Here is a 23,299-nt window from a genome sequence, read left to right as displayed (position 1 = left end):
GAAACTTTCTATGAGAGTCTGACTGGCTCATGTAAGGAACTTTGATCAAATGCTCCAGGTCAATCTGTTGTCCAACATTTCAGGGGGGCGTGCTGTCAATTTGGAATTTGGGGAGCATCGTACCTGCATTACTGTTCGATTTAGTCGTCTCATATCAGTTTAGTCAGATTGCGTTGAAGAAGAAGATATTCATGACAAATGGGACGCATCCGTAAAAAAACACTAATCTCGATCGATCGATTAATCCTCTCAGTGCAAACAATAAAACTTAAAAAATCACGGAATCGGCAGCGCACGCTGACAAATGGCAATTTAAATCCAAAACAGTTAAACGATCATCAGACTGAATCAACGATTGAGACCATGAGCAGCATGCACGTTGGATGATTCATCGATCGCCACGATTCCCACGATCTACAGCCTCCGGCCTGCTGCAGATGACGGACCTGAAGACGGAGCGGAGCACCGCCGTGCCCGTCCTCTTCAACGCCTTGCTCCGTCGCGATCCTTTCGTGGTCTTTGCCGGGGCCGTCCTCCTTCTGCTGTTGCTGTTCGTGCGCTCCATCACGCCGTTGCCCGGCACCGCCGCCGATCCCCGCGCGTGCGGCGGCGTCATGAGGTGGCGGTCGAGGACGCGGTACACTGACGCGAGCTCGACGGAGTCGTACAGCTGGCTCCCGCAGTCCCATCCGCGGCGGAACACCGCCGCCGCCGCAAGCTCCTTCTGATTCTGCTCTCCTCCCATCTCCTATGCTTACTACCGTGGAATGTCTTACCTTGTTAATATAGGGGTATAGGACCAAATATTGCCTGATCGATTATGCGCGTAGCTATAATTCCTTTCCCGATTTTGCTGTGCTTCTGCGCGCGCTGTACTAGCTGTTTTACAGCAGAAAATTCTAGGCAGCTCAACACGTCTCTAGTTTCTGATTATGGTATGCAATGAAGACTGAAGAGTCACTATGTTTGAGCTGGACATCACGGTATTCATATGCAGATTTGCTCTGGCTGATTTTGGTCCCCTGAATTTAGCTCCAAACAAGTCTCAGACTGAGTCGCTACGGGTTTTTTGGTTGACAAACAACACATATCATATGCTCTCACAAATACACATATACGCTCATATGATTGTTTGGCGGTAATTCTTTTCCTGATTTTGCTGTGCTTCTGCCCTGTACTAGCCGTTGTACAGCAGGAAAATCTAGGTAGCTCAACACGTGTGGATTTATGTTGAGGGTGGGTGACACTAACGCGTCTCCAGATCTATAATATCTATAAAGTTGATCCCCACTAAGATTCATTTAATGTTTGCAAGCTCAAAGCTGGTGTACCCACGTCACCCTAATTACCCACGTTCCTTGGATTTCATAGATATGGTCATGATTCATTGTCCTCCGCCTAATCTCATGCGGTCACAAAAATCAATTGATATAAAAAAATGGACTATAAAAAAGCCTGGCCATGTCAAAGGATTCCCGGTACATGTAGATCGAGTGCGGCTGCCACATTGATGCACTGATGTCTTCGGTCTTCCCGCTTCCAGACCCCATCGCTTCCCCTCCCAACAATTGCTTCCACGGAAACACCCACAACAATTATATCATGCGTGATCTCCATAATAATTGTATCATGCATCCTACTCTCCTTAATACGATCTCCACTCGGCTGATCATCTCCATTCCCTCACCCTGCAATGCAGCCAATTCGGTACATGGTCGTCTTCAACGTACTAGCACCTACCAGTGTCTTCACCATCTCCCTTCTAGCAGCGATCCCCTCTTATTCGTATTGCTGCCGCAGGCCCCGGCAGTTTTCCTCGATTAGCACTGAATCAGAGATCACGGTTGCCGTGCAGTTCTCACAAACCAGGTCCGTGCAAATCTTGGTAATAGTTCTAGGCACGGCTCAAACTACACCAAGTTTTACGATCCAGGTCGCCTCCGGCCGGCTTTGCAGGTGTGATTATATTCAAATCAGATGTTGATCTTCCACCTGTTTCGATTATTTGTATTTCAGTTATGAAGATTGCCTCCATGTGTTTTAGTTTGATTTTCCAGTTGCAAGACTAAAGATCGAAATTTCAGTTTCTGGAGACACAACCATTGTCCTTCCACAACCCCTCTACTTCGCCCCACAGGTACGAACTCCATCCCCTCCTGGAATTTTCATCATGCCCTGCAACCTTCTTTTTGATCCTTGTATTTACAATTACATGTTGAACTGACATCAGGCTCTACTTCTGCCCATTTTTCAATCAGTTTGTATTGGGACTTGCTGGCTCTTCAGAAGTTTTCATTTTATGAAGTTACTCCTATGACTAATTCAAACAATGTGAAGTGAGGTTTGAATATGCACGGGTGTGTCAGGAATCAGGCTGTATCAATTGTTATGGTTTGCTTTGATCTGAACCTGACTGATCAGTTGTTGTGATTTTCCACGTCTTGGTAGGACGCCTTGAAGCTTGAAAAGTGTATGCACGGCCCGATTTAAGGCCAGTTCAGCTGGTGAGCCTACTTAGCCACACTCAGTTTTTCTTTTCCTTCCATGCACCTCATGCTGTCTGCATGCTCCTATCATTTTCTTCTTCTTCTTTGATTACTAATAATTAACTAGCTAGCTACATCTCTACAGTCTTATCCAAGTGCTCTCTTTGTACATGTGCATAGCTACATATACATGCCTTCAACTATCCATCAATTTCTAGAGGTAGAAGGCCATGATTGTTGCGAGGAAATTTTACTGTTATTTTCTGATTGTGCATTTTACTGTTATTTTCTCACAGCTTTGAACAAGAAAATAAACACAGATTGATGAACATGATAAGTTCCTATTACTGGGTATGATCTCCAATTGTCATAATGCAGTGGATTTTGGCACCCCTAATTGGCGAAGTCATTTTACCAATTTCAGAACTGCCCATCATACATGTGAGGTTTATTGTTGCTTACTGAAGATTGTAGAAGCTGAGGACTGTGCGTACTTACATTTGGTTGTTTAAATCAGAATTCCTTCAAGGGCATGAATTATTTTTTGTAGTTTTATTCTTTTATACCCGTATTAAGAAGATGAATCGGGCTACCTCACCCTCATGGCGGTGTTTTAAACTTTGATGTTATTATTCTCTGAAGTATATTCACTCAGTGTTTGTGTTATGGTTCAACAAGACAGATGTGAGATATATAACAAGCTAATTGGAATTATCTTTTGTTTTGAAAAATTTCAACGAGATGTAAGATAGCAAGCTGACAAGAATTATTTTGATAGCAATTTTAATTTGTATATTGATATGCAAACATTTAATTTGAATTAAATCTATCATTACATGTTTTACTTCAAAAAAATTGACCAAAATACTCGCAGCAACGCGCGGGGGATCAACTAGTTCTAATTATGTTGAGGATTTATGTAATGAAAAGTTACTATGAAACACTCCCTAACGGCCCAGCCCAGTTCTGCGCGTCATCCACCAGAGAACAACGCGAGCCACACAAAACCGGGAAAGCTTCATCTCGAAAAAAAAAACGAGCAGCTCCCTCCTTCCACACGCCCAAATGTTGGCCACCGCCGCCTGCCGCGGGCCAGCGCCGGCGCTCCCCGCCGCGAGACCCGGCGGCGGCTGCCTCCTTGGCCGGGTCCGCATCTCCAGGCGGAGGGCGCCGACGAGCAGGAGAAGCGCGGTGGTGCGGTGCGGGCTGCTCCCCGTGGACCCGTGGGCGCCCACCATGGACTCGCAGAGCATCGCGTCGCAGCTCTTCGCCGTCTCGCTGTTCCCCTACCTCGGCTTCCTCTACTTCATGACCAGGTCCAAGACGGCGCCCGGCCTCACGCTCTTCGGCTTCTACTTCCTCCTCGCCTTCGTCGGCGCCACCAGTACGCGTCCTCCTCTTCTCCCCCCTCTCTCGATTTCACGACCTGGGGCTCTGATACCATGTTAAGCTTCATGCACTAGCCACTTGAACCAAAAGTCCGAATTGATGGAAAGGGCTAGCCAATCCATGTATACACTTCACAACAATAGACATGAATGATGTATTATTCGTTAATTTCGTTATATTCAGAAGTTGAACACTTGCTTGTTAGTTGTTAGTATAGATGAAGGCATGATGCTGTACATGGAAATTGATTTCATGTCTTCATGATGAGAACTGTCAAGTAATTAGAGGAACGGTATAGTGGGAGAACTTGAAACAAAACGACACACACATTATGTGGCTGTCAGAAATATTTGAACGAAATAAAAGGTATATGTATTCAGGTTACATTTGAACAGTTTGTTACTTAGATGCTCCACAACACATTGCAAGTGGTAGCATTATTAGGTGTGTAAACATGTTAAGTGTGGAATGGATAAATTTAAACACACAATGTTCACTGCAGGTTATAAAAACTGCCTGATATTGCGATAATTCACGAGCATGTACTATTTTCTTTAAAAATGCTCGTCTCTTTTGGATCAATTTTCATTACATAATTTAGGGGAGGTCGGAAAAGAGATGACTAATGAAAATCTAGTATGTGAATTTCGCTACTGAATTGATTTTTGTTAACACAGTGGTAGGAAATTGGGTTGTTGAAATCAGTATAGTGCACGCTGCACGGTCCACGAAAAAGATACTAGGATAGTTTATTCCTAGATCACAGTCTTGCAATTTTGTTGGGACTCAATGTTGAACAAAACGTGTACTTTTGTTCGTCTGCTCTACACATAGGCCTGTTATGTTTTAAATCTTACTATCACTCTCTCTAATTAGCTTAGCCAGCAGAAAATTGTGTCTCACATTATTAATTATTTCCCTGTTGTTTCATGCACATTTCACCGGCCTTTTATCCCCGGAGCAGTACCTGCTGGGATATATGGTAATTGCATCATAATTCTGAGTGAATCTTAACATACCTCGTCTAAATCCCTACAACAAGTATTTACCGTTAAGGTGCCGTCCTTTTTCAGCCAAAGTTCACTATGGGACCTCTCTTTCTAATGTGGACTTGCTACATGGGTCAGCAGAATCGTTACTTACACTCACCAATCTGTTCATCGTGCTGGGGCTGAGGGGGGCTCTAAGAAAGCTGAAGGATGGAGAGGAGAGCAATTCCGAAGCTTCCCAGGACAACAAGGAAAAGAGTTCTGTCTAGATGCTCTCGTTAGCTTCCCAGACCGTGCTTGTAAATCATTGAGGATTGCTTTCGGTACGTGTTGTGATGACATTCTAGCGTAGGAGTGTACATTTGTTTTGCTCAATTGGAGTAGTTTATAAAGGCATGTTTAATAAACTGCACAGGTTGGCTCTTGTGGATATGCTAATCCATAATATATTGGAGTTATGGAGGTAGTGCCATTTCTTCTAAATTCTTGTTCCAGTGGCCGGTGTATGACCAATAGAGATACTATATGTAGCTGCCGTAGTGATAACTGATCATATGATAGGTGTACCACCTGTAACCTGTGATCACGCAAGTCTGAATCTAATTCTAGCGCGGCGCCTTACAGGGTCTGAATCTCTGGCTGGAAAAACTTGGTCGGATTCAAGAACTCGTCGAGCTGAGCCTCGAAGTCCATGTCAGTCCCAAGGCCGGCAGCCGCAGCGTAGCCATAGCTACCGGCATGCTGGTACCAGGAGCTTGTTGGCGGGCAGCAGCCGTCCATGGCCGCGGGTGGCTCTGCCGCCCACCAATGCATCCCTTCCTGCGTCCCAGCCGGCGAGCCCTGCTCCTGGCCGGAGGCAGGTGGCTGCTGCTCCGGGCTGATCAGACGCGACGGCACGTCGGCCTTGGAGCAGGTGTGGTCGCCGTGGTACACGACGTCGAAGAGCAGAGGATCGCCGGCGGCGCGCTGCACCTGCTTGGTGGCCTGGCAGCCCCGGGTGTGCCGGTGCGTGCACCGGAAGTACGCCCTCGGGTACGGGGCGCCGAGGATGTCCTTCTGGCCGTACTTCCGCCAGCTGAGCCCGTCGTCGAGCGGCGCCGTGTCCTGCACCGACGCCACCCGCACCTGCCTTCTGGTCCTCGCCGCCGTGGCCGCCTTCCTGCTGCTGTTCCTCGGCTGGCCACTGTTCTTACCGGCGCCGGCATTGCCACCGCCGTAGCCGGCTAGGCAGACGGCCCTGTCGACGGACGCGGCCAGCGCGCCGCAGAGCTCCCTCGCGGCGGCCGGCGCGTCGTTGTTGTCGACCTGCGCACCCAGCTCCCTCGCCATCGCCTGTAGCCGGTCCAGCTCCGATGCTAGCACCATGTCCTCCATGCCCGGTACTCGGCTGGACTTGATCGATCGATCAGTGTTGTCTCATGAGAGTGTATGCGCGTTCGTGGGTTTGTTCTTGTGATGATTGGTGTGGCTTTGACGGGGAGTCGTCGGGTCGTGAGGTTTTATAGTGCTGGACTGAGTACGGTACGAGCTACTGTTCTTGGCTGGGAATTGATCAGTCTCGAGGTTTGACTGAAGACCGTTGAAAAGTTTGTGACTAACATAACACAAGAGAATAATACACATCTGTCATCTGCTCCTAGGCAACGAGACTGTCTATCCATAATATCTGACCACTTGCTACACTTCGGTCTTAACTGAATGATTAACTTCCAACACAGGCACCGTGACGTGGCTGGCCGCAGTAGCCAGTGGCGTCACCATCACCGGTCAGGGTAATGGCAAAGGTAAAATGGCATGAAGTCGAGTGTGTTTTTCCTGGAAGATTCATGGATTGTAACCGTGGAGCCGTGGAGGAGGATGGAAAAGAACCGGTTCGCGTTCGCGTTGGCGTTGCGTCCTGTCAGTACGTGTTGACGTGTTGTGTGGCACTGATACTGTCGATTCCTCGATGAAATTTGTGATGGTGCTGAACTGATGCAACAGGGAGCAGGAGCAGGAAGATGGCCGGAAGGCTCGCATACTTCGTGGGTCGCTGGAAACCTTTAGCTCTATGCTTTGTTTGAGCCTGAAGCTACTTTCGCTATCAAGAGTTTGGAAAGTCATCTGACCATTGGCAAAGGGAAAATTGGTCAACTTATAGTTTGCTCATCATTTGACCAATATTAGAAGGACCAATGCACATAGAATTGGTACTACCTCCGTTCTTCAAAACATGTCTCATATTTGTATCTACTAGCACATAAGCTTGTATGTTGCTATGGGTTGATCCTACCTGAAAACCTAACAATCTTGGCAGTTGATCCAACCGAACGGAAACGTCCCAATCACCCCAAGAAAACCCCGTTGATTCGTTTCGTTCGTGATCACCACGAACCTCGAGAGAGCTTTCATTACGCACCACCCCTTCCACCCACGCACCATCTGCCCCACCCTCCACCATGAAAGATTGAATAGAACAATAATCAATAATAATTTAAGGCACAAACCGAACGGCTAACCCTAACCCTAACTTGGACTACAAGTAGTATGAATAGTCTAACATCCCCCTGTAGCATCAACGTGGATTCAACAACGTTGATACTGAATCAAATATCGGTGAATGGTTGATTGGCAAGCCACTTGGTGAAGATATCAACAAATGGAGCAATCGATGGAACATGAAGAACACGCACTTGTCCTAGTGCAACCTTCTCCCGAACAAAGTAAATGTTAATCTTGATATATTTGGTCAGACGATGTTGAACATGATTCCCAAACATGTAGACAGCTGAAATGTTGTCGCAATAAATAATAGTAGCTTTCTCAATAGGACGGTGCAACTCCGATAATAACTAACAAAGCCAAATAGTATCAGCAACAACATGTGCCACATCATGGTACTCAGCCTCAGCAGACGAGCAGGATAACATAACCTGTCTTTTAGGGGACCAGGAAATCAAATTGTTACCAAGAAAAACACAAAACCCAGATGTGGACCTAGAAGTATCTGGACAACCAGCCTAGTCTGCATCAGAGGTGCCGTCAAAGAAGTAGGAGGAGAATTGTTGATATGAAAACCGTTTTCAAGAGTGCCTTTGAGATGTCTGAGTATGCGTTTGACATGGTTGAAGTGAGGGAGACGAGGATCATGCATGTATAAATAAGATTATTGGAAAGCAATGTAAATTTCAGGACGAGTAATAGTGTGATATGGAACATCACCAGTAAGACTACGATAAATAGTAGCTTTAGATTAAGGTTCACCATCGACATAAAGTTTGAATGTAGTATCGACATGAGTGCGAGAAGGTTGGCAATCAAGCATACCAACACGAGAGAGTAGATCAAGAATGTATTGTCCTTAGGCAAGGAAAAGACCAGAAGAATCACAAAGAACTGCAATGCCCAAAAATGATGGAGGAGACCAAGATCAATCATAGAAAACTCGGATTGAAGAAGAGTAAAATGTGATCTAAAAAGATTTGAGACGATGCAGTAAGAATATCATCATGGACACAAAGAAGCAAGTAGGAGATATCGGAATTATGCTGGTAAACAAAGAGAGAAGTCTCGGGTAGAGAGGAAAACCAATAGTTTGAATGAAGGAAGGAAAACATTGGAACCAAGCGCGAGGTCCTTATTTGAGACCATAAAGGAATTTTGGTGGAAGACATACATGATTGGCAAGGGTAGGAGTGGACAGAAACATAGTGTTGGGAATTAAGAAAAAGTGTGTGTACAACGGATTTGGTGCGCAGAGGAAAAGTCCAAGCAACGTGTATATAATCATCGAGTATGATAAGATAATATTTAAAACCGGAAACACTGGGATGTCCAAATATCACGATGTAGTAATTCAAACGGACAAGTACTGGTGGAGCTAGAGGAACTAAAGGGGAGACAAACATGTTTGCCTAATTGAAAAGACTCACAAAGCGATGAATTATGAGAATCTCGATTATAAGGTTTAAAATATTCACTATGTAGAGACGATAAAACAACATTATCCGGTGTCGTTGGTTCCATAGATCAACTGAGGCCACCATGAACGTGGGAGGAGCGCCGGGGGACACCATGAAGGGAGTATAAATCAACAGAGTTACTGAAGCGTGCGATCTCGGCCTTGGTCAGATACGCCTTCACCGATATACCAAAGAGGTCAAACTCGACATAAACAAGATTATCATGAATGAATTGGTGAACTGAAGCTAGCTTTTTAATGAGAGCTGGAGCAACAAGAACATCACGAAGAAGCGGTGGTTTGGTAGGAGAAAGAATTTGATCTTGATCAACACAATAAATCGGAATAGAGGAACCATTACCGAGTGTAATAGAAGGAAAAAAAGAAGATTTGGTATAAGAAGTCAACACATTACTAGATGCAGACGACTAGAAGCACCGGAATCGAAAAACCAATCCGTACCTGAGTTTCCTTGAGAAGCGAGATTATTCATGGCCTGAAAAAAGGCAGCTTGATCCCATCTCGGTGTCGAGGTTGAGGTTGGTGTAGGCAAGAGTGCACGATGATGTGTCGTTATCGGCAGCAAAGCCAGGGGGCTTGTAGTCGGCACCACCGTCGGGGTATGTAGTGGGGTGATGGAGCACCGCATGGAGCATATGTTGGAGCGGTGTATGTCGGAGAAGCGTCCTCTGGAGCGTATGTTGGAGTATTGTACGCTGGAAGAGCGTATGTTGGAGTAGCATGTTCGGCGTGCCGCGGTAGTTAGGGCTAGTGTAACATCCCAAATTTCAAAACAAAGCAGAAATGAATTTTCCTTTTTCCAAAAATGAGGACCAACAAAAACTTTTCTGGATTAGAGTGTTATGCCTAGTGCTCCTACCTATTACTTGTGTTCTTGCCTTGATGAGTGTGGTATACTTATGTGATACACCCTCAAACCCTAGAGTGATCAAGTGAGGATCACAAACCAAATAAAAACAAAAAGAGAAAGAAATCAAATAAGAAGAACCCTAAACCTTTTCCAAAATCATTTGGATCTGGTTTTGAGAAACCCAAAATAGAAGAAAGCTATATGTGGGCCTATAGCCCTAATAGGTAAATATTGAACCCTACCTTCTCTTATTTTACTAAATGGTAGTGAACCATTGTAAAACTTGTTAAACCCTAAACCACATCCCTCTTGACATCAATCTTTGAAAAATAGAATAAAAAGGAAAAATCTTATTTTAGAAAGAAGCATATATGCCTATGGCTATTTTGTAAAACTTCCCCTAGGCCTTTCTACTTTATGTAGAGAATTGGAAAGTATTCTTAAACCTTATCTAGTACTTTTCCAACACAATCCAAAGTGGAACACAAGGTTTTCAAAAAGAGAGTAATAATGCCATAGAGGTATATGAGGGCAAAATATCAATTTGTGAAATTGAGGATCTTGACCCTAGACTTGAAGTGGAATGGGTGGATCACTCCTATATACCTTTTCAACTCTCAACAACATCAATTGGGTCAAGCCAAGTTCAATAAAAATCAAGTGCCACATATGCATAGAGGCATATGTGACCCGTAGCCATTTTCACCAATTCTTGTCCTATGCCCTTCTACTTTTACCAAATGGTGTGAAACCATCTCTGAACCCAATCTAACCCTAACTTGACCCTCCACCTTGCTCAAGTAAAGCAAGGGGAGCACCTTACAAGAATAAGAAAAATTGACTTGTCATCTCCTATGTGTTTTGGCCAATTTTACAAATCTTTGAGCTAGACCTCTTGGAATGGTTTCAATGGTTTGAAATTGCTTCTAAACTAATAAGAATGACATTGGAGTCAAGTCAAGTCCAATCAAATGGAGAGAAACCCAATAGTGGGATATTTCCATTTTCCTCACATACACATAGGGCCAATTTATCAACTCTTGATCTAGGCACCAACCTTGCCTCAAAATGGTTGGAACCTTTCATCCAACTTCATCTAACACCAAATAAAACCTCACCCTTGTCAAAGCAAGGCCAAGAAAAATAAAAGTTTAAATAGTTAGAAATTCACAAAACCTCACATAGGGCTTATGCCATTTTTCTAAATTTTGACCCTAGCCCATTTTGGCCTTCACCATTAGTTGTATAATGATGCTAAACATCTATTACAACTTTTGGAATCCAAGAAACCCAATTCAAATCAATTTCAAACTCAATTGGGGATCACATGCAATAATGGTCAAATCTGCCATAATTATTCTGGTCCCTACTTTGAGCCTCTCCATTTCAAGTTTTTCAAACTAGACTTTCCCAACTCTTTGCATGTCATCCAAGAGGACATCAAGGTGAGCAACTTTGTAAAGACCACCCTGCCAAAATCCTTATTAATCAATTGCTAGGCTCATCCAAAGTTGGCACTTTTAATTAAGTGGAACAATCTCCCACTTAGGGAATTTGCTATATTTCGATTTTCTAAATTCCACCACCACCTTTCTTTGCCTCTGGTCATTTAGAACCAAACCAATTACACCCCTTTCAAAATTGTCAACCTTTTTAGCCAATTCAAATTTGGGCAAAATTTGATGAAACATAAATAGGGAACCACACACACTATTTGAAATAGTGTCCTACACTACCCATAATCTACCCCAACCTACACCATTCTGTTCCCTTGTCCCCTCTCACCCTACAACACACAAAAACCCTAGAGGAGCTAGCTACACATGGCCTAGCCATGGCCATGCCGGCCATGGACATACCCTCTTGCTCCCCCTCTCTTCTCTTCACTCTAGCACCGACCACCTTGCCCTACCGCCTCCCCTTGGTCCCCCGAGCAAGCTCATACACGCCATTAGTCGAAAGGTGGACCACGCAGCCAGTGCCGACACGCGCCCACGACGCACCGGTGCGACAGAGCGGCATGGCCATGCCATTGCATGTCTGCCGACGCGCGCACCGCGGCCAACCATCGACTCGCCGCCCCGCTCCATCCCCTGGCCCCTCTCTTCTCCCCGAGCATCAGCGCCGCACCGCGAATCCACCCGTACACGCTCGCAACCACGGCCCTGGACCACCGCCGCCGGAGACGTCGACACGATCCCGTGAACGCCGCCGCAAGCACGGACGCAATGCGTCGTCGCTGCACCGTCCCCCACCTCGCCATCACGCTCGTTAGCTTCGCCGGATCTCGCCTACCTAACGCCGCCCTCGCCCATCCCCATTACTCGCGTAAACACCGCGACCATGTCGGCTCCGCCGCGCACCTCGGCCACCTCGCGTCGCTATAAAAGGAGGACGATCCCGCTCCATCTCCACACCAAACTTGCTTCCCTCTCTCTTCTGATCCTCCTCGACCATCTCTCTCCCTCAATTACCCACCGTAGCCCTCCAATTGCACGCCGGAGACCCGCAAGCCGACGCAGACGCCGCCGCCGATTGGAGCCCTCCCCGGAGACGCCACTGCTACCAGGAGGACCGCCGTCTTCGACAACGTCGCTGCGCACCTCGCCGTCGACCGCCGGAGCTCCGACGACCGCTCCGACCCCCTACCTCCGCCGTGCCCGCGTCTGCCTCTCGTCGACGACGACGACGATCCCCCGCCGTTGGATCTTGATCTGATCGCACGGCCACCACTCGCGCGTACCGATTCGGTAAGCCACCGTCACTGACGCGCGGGCCCCTTTGTCAGCTGGCCCGAAACGTTACCGGGCTGGCTTGGGCCATGTTTAAATCTTTCAGTCCATTCGGCTTTCCCGCCAGCCCAGCTAGTTCAAATTGGTTTTAAACTTTTTCAAATAATTGTAATACTGCCTCCACTTTGAAATTCAACCATTTCAAATTGGCTAAACCAAATCTAGTGAATTTTATACCGTTGGAAAGCTAGTGAAATTATCTACCAAATGCCACTAGTCCCACTTCCAGATCTTGTGTAGAATTAATGTGACATAAATAACAAGTCAGGGAGTTTTGTGACTTCAAATAAATCTCAAAAATCAACCAAAAGAGATATTGAGTTGATTCCAACTCCAATAGCTCACATTTGACTTACACTAATTGTTTATGCAATAAAATGGTGTGGTCACTTTGCATGATCATGCCCTAGTTTAAGTAATGGATAATATGGCTAGTTTAACTAGTGGATATTGTCCCAAAACTATTAAGCAATTCTTGTGAAGTCTTATACTTCATTTAAATCTTGTCTCAAATGAATTCATGTGATGTTTGGACCCCTGGCCAAACTCACTTATATGAATTACTTAGGGATTTAAATCATATGTAGTGTTATTAAATGGTATGAGGTACTCTACCTCATTTAAATCAATTTCTCAAATGATGATGATGAAGGGTTGACTTGGGTCAACATGATTTCATGTATAATTGTTTGAGAAATTAAATCTTAAGAAGATTTCAATGAGAGAAAAGTATTTCTCAAACACTAGATGGAAACTATCTTTTACATATGTAAGGAGAGGAAATTATTTTCCTCAAGCAACACAACCAATGCACCCCAATTATAGAAATTGTGTGAATAGAATAATTGGTATAAGTACAAGCAATGTTAGAATAGCCAATGAATTGTTGATGATGTTAAATCACCTCAATGGTAGTTGTTAACCTAGTTACAACTATGTGTTAAATCATATGAGAGGTTTCCCTCTCATTTAAATCTTGGTCTCAAGTAATTCAACATGAGGTAGTGACCATGGTCTATATAATCTCATGTTGAGTACTTGGTGACATTAAATCACTACCATGTTAGTATTAAATTGTATGAGGTATGGAACCTCATTTAAATCATTTTCTTAAATGATAAGTATGAAGAGGTTGACTTTGGTCAACCTAGGTCATATATTATTCATAAGAGAAATTAAATCTTAATAAGGTAATGAGAGGAAATTATTTCTCTAAGTAATTAAAAGTAACACATAAGTTAGTATGAGAGAAAATTATTTTCTTAAATAGGAAGAACACCTCCACCCACTTAATAGTAGTGTGTGATACGAGTTAAGTTGTGTGAAGCTTGTATGAGATTAGTTAGTATGTAAGTTTGGTATGATGATCGTGTACCCCGTATTCGTATTTTAGACGCTAGTACCGGAGACCATCAGGAAGGGGAGGACTTCTACAACAAGGAGAAAGGAGAAGAGAACTTAGACCCTCACTTCATACCAAGGCAAGCCAATACCGATGCAAGTTAATCTGTAGCAAGCTGATAGTATTGCAAGTTATTACCAACGCAAGTTAGCACTGATAGAAATTACCTTTGCAAGGTGATCTTGTTTGCAAGCTAAGATATGTAGTTTGCAAACTAATATTCTTGCAAGGTGCAACGCCCCTTGGGGCAAGGCACCATGAATCTTACCCTTTTCCTACATAGCCTATCCCAAGTTTATACATTACCAGTTTTTACTTGTTTTCTCAACAAGTTGCTTTTATAGTTAACTTTGGTCAAGGTAAAGAAGTTTACTAAAGTAGTACAGTTAGCAAGCTACCACCAATGCAAGCTAGCTTGAGGCAAACCATTTTGGGTTGCACAATAATACTCTTGCAACTTGCTAAGCTCTCTATGAGCAGAGCATTCCCCTATTTTACTTTAGGCTTTTGATCCAATTTTCCAGTTTTTACTTTACAAGCCTTTTTTACTTTGGTTTTATCAAAGTACTTTTTGATTCATGATTCACTTGGCTAGTATTGGACTAGTACAAGAGTATCAAACTTAGCCTAGAAGCAAAGCAAAATACTTAGCACCCCTCATACATAGATGCTAGTGCTGATTTGAAAGTGACTCCTCCATTTGGGAACCTGAACCGAAATGAATTCGAAAACCTTGGAATGACGAGTCATTCTATTGAAAGATTTTGAAGGGGTCTTGAAACCTTGGAATGGAGATGCATTCCATTGAATGATTTTTGAAGGTGAATATGACCGGTGAATGACTCGGTGAATTTTACAAAAACACTGATGGTTGGGTTCGGATGCGATACCATTCCAATTTTTCCGTACCCCCACAATACCTGAATCTGGGTAGGGCTTAACTGGAAGTTTGTGTGTCTTAGTATGGGTTCCCTCTAAACAAGCATCATCGGGGTTATGCCGAAAGCTGCCTCTACCACAAAAGAAACGATACGATATGATGCGAAATGAGGTGAATGTCCGGCCCAAGCCTGTGCGGTTCCAGTGCCGACTGTCTTCCTTCACCGGGAGGCCAAGCTCATGGGGAGAGGTGCCTATACTAGGGTATGTAAATGAAAGGTTATGATTGGTAGTGCGCGGACTGCGTACGATCATACAGGGCCAGTTACCCCTGACGAGCTATTGCAATTGTTGTGGCACAAGTGTACAACCTCTGCAGAGTTAAACCTATTCGAATAGCCGCGTCCTCGGTTATGGACAGTTGGAAAGGCCATACTGTTCCGTCATCAGAACTTTTCGAAAACTATGAATGCTGAAGGATGACTTATGATTTTGAACTTGAATGGAGACTTTGACTTGGAATCACAACCTGGTTGTGGGAATGACACTAATGTTCCCACTTGAGTTAGTTAGCACCTGAAGAGTGGTTTACAAAAATGTTTGTGAAATAAAATTTTGCTTTATGCAAAAGAAACTAGAGCTTAGTACCCCTTACTAGACTTGTTAGCACTTACCTTAGTATTAGTTTGCGAGTACTTTAAAGTACTCACGGCTGTGTCCCTGGCTATTCAAATGGCCGTATTCTCGAAGCAGAACAACAGTTTGAAGAAGACGACCCGCAGGACGCCCACGACAACTAGGGAGCCTTCTGACGTCAGACGTTGGCCTGTGGACTAGAGAGTCCCTTCTACTTTACGCTTCCGCTATGAAACTATGAACTGGGTGAATGTTGATCCCTAGATCAACTCTGTGTGTAATATGGGATCGTGTGATCTCTATTTGTAAGACGACTATGGTATGTAATGAATGATGACTTATGATATTCAACTGTTATGTCTCGCAACAACAATATTCCTGGGATTGCGATGTATGGCATGACAGGCATCTGGACTTAAAAATCCGGGTGTTGACAAGTTGGTATCAGAGCCATTGTTTGACCTTAGGAGACCCTAGTTAGAATGGACGTCTGAAAAACTTAGTTTCAAAAACCAATGAAGTGAATATTTGGGAAAACTTGTTCTTACTCTTATCCTTGAAATCCTTTTTCAAAAAAAAAAATGAGCAATCTCTACTTCCTTTGCAAACTTACACCAAAAATTTGCACACTTGACTACTTCTCTAATTTACTCCTCTTTGCTCCCAGATGACGTACCAATGGGAGTCCTATCAGCTTGGTCCCGAAGGCGACCTCAAGTTCGAAAAAGAGTTGAAACAACTAGTGGATTATCTAGGACACCCGTACCCCAAGTTCTTCGGAATGCCACTCAAGGCTAAGGCAGGAGAACCACCTCAGTGGGACGTTTCTACTGATCTACGAAGGAAGCTGGATGCCCCGGTATGGGAAACCATTTGGATTGCTGTAACGGGAAACACTTGGAAGGAAGGACTAGCAGAAGCGATGCGAGAAGCAATTTTTCGTCTGTGTGGACAAAATAAGGACAAGATCAAGAACACTCGCTTCATCTACTACCCAAGACATGACCCCTGGGGAGAACCAATGACCATGCCCCCACCGCAACCAAGGATGAACCCCTGCGAAGCACCTCAGGACTTCAGGCAGTACAAAACCCGCAGGGACTTGGACAACGCCCTCGCCTCACGCCAAGCACCTCAACCGTGAAGAAGAAGAGTCCACCCGGGAGAATAGTATCACTCCAGCACTTAAGTAGGTGTGATTTGTATCAGGATCCCCTTGTATCGTAGAACGAATGAATGGTTCTTCAAACCAACGGTGTGTTAGGTTTGTAATGTGTGATGTTTGGTATGAATGAAAAAGTGTTGCTGGTTTTTACCCCCTCAACACTCCTCAAGTTTTCAAGTTTTCGATTCTTGAATTTTAACTCAAACAAACCATAGAAGTTTCCCTCTTACCTTATTATCTACTTCGATGATCAGATGGCCCCTCCTACCCGCAACAACTCCCGTGCCCAAGCCAAGCAGATACACCCTGAGCACGCCAGGATGACTGAAGCCATCAGCATCCTTGCAATGGAGCGCAAGGCACTTCGCCACCAACACGCCAAGAAGGACTACCTCATTGCCCGCCTCCGCGTGAAGATAGCATCACTAGAACGGCTCATCCCAGTACCCCACCATGCCCCTAGAGCCAAGTCCAAGGTGACTTGCTACGCATGCGGTGCTACTGGTCACTACTCTAACAAGTGCCCGAGGAAAGCCACCAGCAATGCCCCCAGGACGGGAAGCAATGCTGTACCCATCGCCCAAACAAGCGAGTCAATGGTAACCTGCTATGAATGTGGAACTGTGGGTCATTTCTCCAATGAATGCCGCAAGAAGCTTGCCAAGCTCGCCGCCAACCCCTCTGCACTGGCACAGCAGCAGCACCATATCGCAACTAGAAGAAAGTTTGCTCCAAACTACCCGAACAACCGCACCGGTCGCTACTACCACCTGAAGACCGCCGAAGCACAAGGAACATCTCAGAATATGCCAAGTATGTTCCCTGCTAAATCCTATCACCCAATCTCTCTTAGGAACCTAACTCTTCTTAAAATCTCGGGACGAGATTTGTTTAAGGGGGAAGGGTTTGTAACATCCCAAATTTCAAAACAAAGCAGAAATGAATTTTCCTTTTTCCAAAAATGAGGACCAACAAAAACTTTTCTGGATTAGAGTGTTATGCCTAGTGCTCCTACCTATTACTTGTGTTCTTGCCTTGATGAGTGTGGTATACTTATGTGATACACCCTCAAACCCTAGAGTGATCAAGTGAGGATCACAAACCAAATAAAAACAAAAAGAGAAAGAAATCAAATAAGAAGAACCCTAAACCTTTTCCAAAATCATTTGGATCTGGTTTTGAGAAACCCAAAATAGAAGAAAGCTATATGTGGGCCTATAGCCCTAATAGGTAAATATTGAACCCTACCTTCTCTTATTTTACTAAATGGTAGTGAACCATTGTAAAACTTGTTAAACCCTAAACCACATCCCTCTTGACATCAATCTTTGAAAAATAGAATAAAAAGGAAAAATCTTATTTTAGAAAGAAGCATATATGCCTATGGCTATTTTGTAAAACTTCCCCTAGGCCTTTCTACTTTATGTAGAGAATTGGAAAGTATTCTTAAACCTTATCTAGTACTTTTCCAACACAATCCAAAGTGGAACACAAGGTTTTCAAAAAGAGAGTAATAATGCCATAGAGGTATATGAGGGCAAAATATCAATTTGTGAAATTGAGGATCTTGACCCTAGACTTGAAGTGGAATGGGTGGATCACTCCTATATACCTTTTCAACTCTCAACAACATCAATTGGGTCAAGCCAAGTTCAATAAAAATCAAGTGCCACATATGCATAGAGGCATATGTGACCCGTAGCCATTTTCACCAATTCTTGTCCTATGCCCTTCTACTTTTACCAAATGGTGTGAAACCATCTCTGAACCCAATCTAACCCTAACTTGACCCTCCACCTTGCTCAAGTAAAGCAAGGGGAGCACCTTACAAGAATAAGAAAAATTGACTTGTCATCTCCTATGTGTTTTGGCCAATTTTACAAATCTTTGAGCTAGACCTCTTGGAATGGTTTCAATGGTTTGAAATTGCTTCTAAACTAATAAGAATGACATTGGAGTCAAGTCAAGTCCAATCAAATGGAGAGAAACCCAATAGTGGGATATTTCCATTTTCCTCACATACACATAGGGCCAATTTATCAACTCTTGATCTAGGCACCAACCTTGCCTCAAAATGGTTGGAACCTTTCATCCAACTTCATCTAACACCAAATAAAACCTCACCCTTGTCAAAGCAAGGCCAAGAAAAATAAAAGTTTAAATAGTTAGAAATTCACAAAACCTCACATAGGGCTTATGCCATTTTTCTAAATTTTGACCCTAGCCCATTTTGGCCTTCACCATTAGTTGTATAATGATGCTAAACATCTATTACAACTTTTGGAATCCAAGAAACCCAATTCAAATCAATTTCAAACTCAATTGGGGATCACATGCAATAATGGTCAAATCTGCCATAATTATTCTGGTCCCTACTTTGAGCCTCTCCATTTCAAGTTTTTCAAACTAGACTTTCCCAACTCTTTGCATGTCATCCAAGAGGACATCAAGGTGAGCAACTTTTGTAAAGACCACCCTGCCAAAATCCTTATTAATCAATTGCTAGGCTCATCCAAAGTTGGCACTTTTAATTAAGTGGAACAATCTCCCACTTAGGGAATTTGCTATATTTCGATTTTCTAAATTCCACCACCACCTTTCTTTGCCTCTGGTCATTTAGAACCAAACCAATTACACCCCTTTCAAAATTGTCAACCTTTTTAGCCAATTCAAATTTGGGCAAAATTTGATGAAACATAAATAGGGAACCACACACACTATTTGAAATAGTGTCCTACACTACCCATAATCTACCCCAACCTACACCATTCTGTTCCCTTGTCCCCTCTCACCCTACAACACACAAAAACCCTAGAGGAGCTAGCTACACATGGCCTAGCCATGGCCATGCCGGCCATGGACATACCCTCTTGCTCCCCCTCTCTTCTCTTCACTCTAGCACCGACCACCTAGCCCTCATCGCCTCCCCTTGGTCCCCCGAGCAAGCTCATACACGCCATTAGTCGAAAGGTGGACCACGTAGCCCAAAGCCGGCACGCGCCCACGACGCACCGGGTGCGACAGAGCGGCATGGCCATGCCATTGCATGTCTGCCGACGCGCGCGCACCGCGGCCAACCATCGACTCGCCGCCCGCTCCATCCCTGGCCCCCTCTCTTCTCCCTGAGCATCGGCGCCGCACCGCGAAATCCACCGTACACGCTCGCAACCACGGCCCTGGACCACCGCCGCCGGAGACGTCGACACGATCCCGTGAACGCCGCCGCAAGCACGGACGCAATGCGTCGTCGCCGCACCGTCCCCACCTCGCCATCACGCTCGTTAGCTTCGCCTGGATCTCGCCTACCTAACGCCGCCCTCGCCCATCCCCATTACTCGCCAGAAACACCGCGACCATGTCGGCTCCGCCGCAGACCTCTGGCCACCTCGCGTCGCTATAAAAGGAGGACGATCCCGCCTCCATCTCCACACCAAACTTGCTTCCCTCTCTCTTCTGATCCTCCTCGACCATCTCTCTCCCTCAATTACCCACCAGAGCCCTCCAATTGCACGCCGGAGACCCGCAAGCCGACGCAGACGCCGCCGCCGATTGGAGCCCTCCCCGGAGACGCCACTGCTACCAGGAGGACCGCCGTCTTCGACAACGTCGCTGCGCACCTCGCCGTCGACCGCCGGAGCTCCGACGACCGCTCCGACCCCCTACCTCCGCCGTGCCCGCGTACGCACTCTCGTCGACGGCGACGACGATCCCCGCCGTTGGATCTTGATCTGATCGCACGGCCACCACTCGCGCGTACCGATTCGGTAAGCCACCGTCAGCACGCGCGGGCCCCTTTGTCAGCTGGCCCGAAACGTTACCGGGCTGGCTTGGGCCATGTTTAAATCTTTCAGTCCATTCGGCTTTCCCGCCAGCCCAGCTAGTTCAAATTGGTTTTAAACTTTTTCAAATAATTGTAATACTGCCTCCACTTTGAAATTCAACCATTTCAAATTGGCTAAACCAAATCTAGTGAATTTTATACCGTTGGAAAGCTAGTGAAATTATCTACCAAATGCCACTAGTCCCACTTCCAGATCTTGTGTAGAATTAATGTGACATAAATAACAAGTCAGGGAGTTTTGTGACTTCAAATAAATCTCAAAAATCAACCAAAAGAGATATTGAGTTGATTCCAACTCCAATAGCTCACATTTGACTTACACTAATTGTTTATGCAATAAAATGGTGTGGTCACTTTGCATGATCATGCCCTAGTTTAAGTAATGGATAATATGGCTAGTTTAACTAGTGGATATTGTCCCAAAACTATTAAGCAATTCTTGTGAAGTCTTATACTTCATTTAAATCTTGTCTCAAATGAATTCATGTGATGTTTGGACCCCTGGCCAAACTCACTTATATGAATTACTTAGGGATTTAAATCATATGTAGTGTTATTAAATGGTATGAGGTACTCTACCTCATTTAAATCAATTTCTCAAATGATGATGATGAAGGGTTGACTTGGGTCAACATGATTTCATGTATAATTGTTTGAGAAATTAAATCTTAAGAAGATTTCAATGAGAGAAAAGTATTTCTCAAACACTAGATGGAAACTATCTTTTACATATGTAAGGAGAGGAAATTATTTTCCTCAAGCAACACAACCAATGCACCCCAATTATAGAAATTGTGTGAATAGAATAATTGGTATAAGTACAAGCAATGTTAGAATAGCCAATGAATTGTTGATGATGTTAAATCACCTCAATGGTAGTTGTTAACCTAGTTACAACTATGTGTTAAATCATATGAGAGGTTTCCCTCTCATTTAAATCTTGGTCTCAAGTAATTCAACATGAGGTAGTGACCATGGTCTATATAATCTCATGTTGAGTACTTGGTGACATTAAATCACTACCATGTTAGTATTAAATTGTATGAGGTATGGAACCTCATTTAAATCATTTTCTTAAATGATAAGTATGAAGAGGTTGACTTTGGTCAACCTAGGTCATATATTATTCATAAGAGAAATTAAATCTTAATAAGGTAATGAGAGGAAATTATTTCTCTAAGTAATTAAAAGTAACACATAAGTTAGTATGAGAGAAAATTATTTTCTTAAATAGGAAGAACACCTCCACCCACTTAATAGTAGTGTGTGATACGAGTTAAGTTGTGTGAAGCTTGTATGAGATTAGTTAGTATGTAAGTTTGGTATGATGATCGTGTACCCCGTATTCGTATTTTAGACGCTAGTACCGGAGACCATCAGGAAGGGGAGGACTTCTACAACAAGGAGAAAGGAGAAGAGAACTTAGACCCTCACTTCATACCAAGGCAAGCCAATACCGATGCAAGTTAATCAGCAAGTGTCGATAGTATTGCAAGTTATTACCAACGCAAGTTAGCACTGATAGAAATTACCTTTGCAAGGTGATCTTGTTTGCAAGCTAAGATATGTAGTTTGCAAACTAATATTCTTGCAAGGTGCAACGCCCCTTGGGGCAAGGCACCATGAATCTTACCCTTTTCCTACATAGCCTATCCCAAGTTTATACATTACCAGTTTTTACTTGTTTTCTCAACAAGTTGCTTTTATAGTTAACTTTGGTCAAGGTAAAGAAGTTTACTAAAGTAGTACAGTTAGCAAGCTACCACCAATGCAAGCTAGCTTGAGGCAAACCATTTTGGGTTGCACAATAATACTCTTGCAACTTGCTAAGCTCTCTATGAGCAGAGCATTCCCCTATTTTACTTTAGGCTTTTGATCCAATTTTCCAGTTTTTACTTTACAAGCCTTTTTTACTTTGGTTTTATCAAAGTACTTTTTGATTCATGATTCACTTGGCTAGTATTGGACTAGTACAAGAGTATCAAACTTAGCCTAGAAGCAAAGCAAAATACTTAGCACCCCTCATACATAGATGCTAGTGCTGATTTGAAAGTGACTCCTCCATTTGGGAAACTGGGAACTGAAATGAATTCGAAAACCTTGGAATGACGAGTCATTCTATTGAAAGATTTTGAAGGGGTCTTGAAACCTTGGAATGGAGATGCATTCCATTGAATGATTTTTGAAGGTGAATATGACCGGTGAATGACTCGGTGAATTTTACAAAAACACTGATGGTTGGGTTCGGATGCGATACCATTCCAATTTTTCCGTACCCCCACAATACCTGAATCTGGGTAGGGCTTAACTGGAAGTTTGTGTGTCTTAGTATGGGTTCCCTCTAAACAAGCATCATCGGGGTTATGCCGAAAGCTGCCTCTACCACAAAAGAAACGATACGATATGATGCGAAATGAGGTGAATGTCCGGCCCAAGCCCTGTGCAGTTCCCAGGCTGACTGTCTGTCTTCACTGGGAGGCCAAGCTCATGGGGAGAGGTGCCTATACTAGGGTATGTAAATGAAAGGTTATGATTGGTAGTTCGCGTACTGCGTACGATAAATCAGGGCCAGTTACCCCTGACGAGCTATTGCAATTGTTGTGGCACAAGTGTACAACCTCTGCAGAGTTAAACCTATTCGAATAGCCGCGTCCTCGGTTATGGACAGTTGGAAAGGCCATACTGTTCCGTCATCAGAACTTTTCGAAAACTATGAATGCTGAAGGATGACTTATGATTTTGAACTTGAATGGAGACTTTGACTTGGAATCACAACCTGGTTGTGGGAATGACACTAATGTTCCCACTTGAGTTAGTTAGCACCTGAAGAGTGGTTTACAAAAATGTTTGTGAAATAAAATTTTGCTTTATGCAAAAGAAACTAGAGCTTAGTACCCCTTACTAGACTT

General features: G+C 44.2%; 2 protein-coding genes across 5 annotated transcripts; one reads left to right on the top strand and one right to left on the bottom strand.

The window, feature by feature from the left end:
- The first annotated feature begins 3,479 nt into the window (after window positions 1–3,479).
- On the top strand, window positions 3,480–6,484 carry LOC127327712 (uncharacterized). Of its 4 annotated transcripts, none has more exons than XR_007868685.2 (4): window positions 3,484–3,870; window positions 4,840–4,857; window positions 4,949–5,187; window positions 5,489–6,484. XR_007868685.2 is itself a non-coding variant. In XM_051354504.2 (3 exons), exons 1-3 carry the CDS (start codon window positions 3,552–3,554, stop codon window positions 5,131–5,133), a joined length of 522 nt encoding a protein of 173 aa, XP_051210464.1. In that variant the 5' UTR covers window positions 3,484–3,551; the 3' UTR covers window positions 5,134–5,347. The 4 variants fall into 4 exon arrangements, 2 of the variants coding, with proteins under 2 accessions (XP_051210465.1, XP_051210464.1); XR_007868686.2 differs by lacking the exon at window positions 5,489–6,484 and adding an exon at window positions 5,280–5,347; XM_051354504.2 differs by lacking the exon at window positions 5,489–6,484 and having other exon boundaries at window positions 4,949–5,347.
- Window positions 5,288–6,238, bottom strand: LOC127327711 (transcription factor WRKY19-like). The gene has a single exon (XM_051354503.1). It carries the CDS (start codon window positions 6,236–6,238, stop codon window positions 5,483–5,485), a length of 756 nt encoding a protein of 251 aa, XP_051210463.1. The 3' UTR covers window positions 5,288–5,482.
- Window positions 6,485–23,299: the final 16,815 nt, after the last annotated feature.

The sequence above is a fragment of the Lolium perenne genome, chromosome 1, assembly GCF_019359855.2.
Source record: "Lolium perenne isolate Kyuss_39 chromosome 1, Kyuss_2.0, whole genome shotgun sequence".
Taxonomy (NCBI): domain Eukaryota; kingdom Viridiplantae; phylum Streptophyta; class Magnoliopsida; order Poales; family Poaceae; genus Lolium; species Lolium perenne.
This window is presented reverse-complemented; position numbering and strand designations above follow the sequence as displayed.

Bases quoted from the DNA above. Each gene is read 5' to 3' on its own strand.
- LOC127327712 (XM_051354504.2), top strand. From the start codon at position 3,552: ATGTTGGCCACCGCCGCCTGCCGCGGGCCAGCGCCGGCGCTCCCCGCC.
- LOC127327711 (XM_051354503.1), bottom strand. From the start codon at position 6,238: ATGGAGGACATGGTGCTAGCATCGGAGCTGGACCGGCTACAGGCGATG.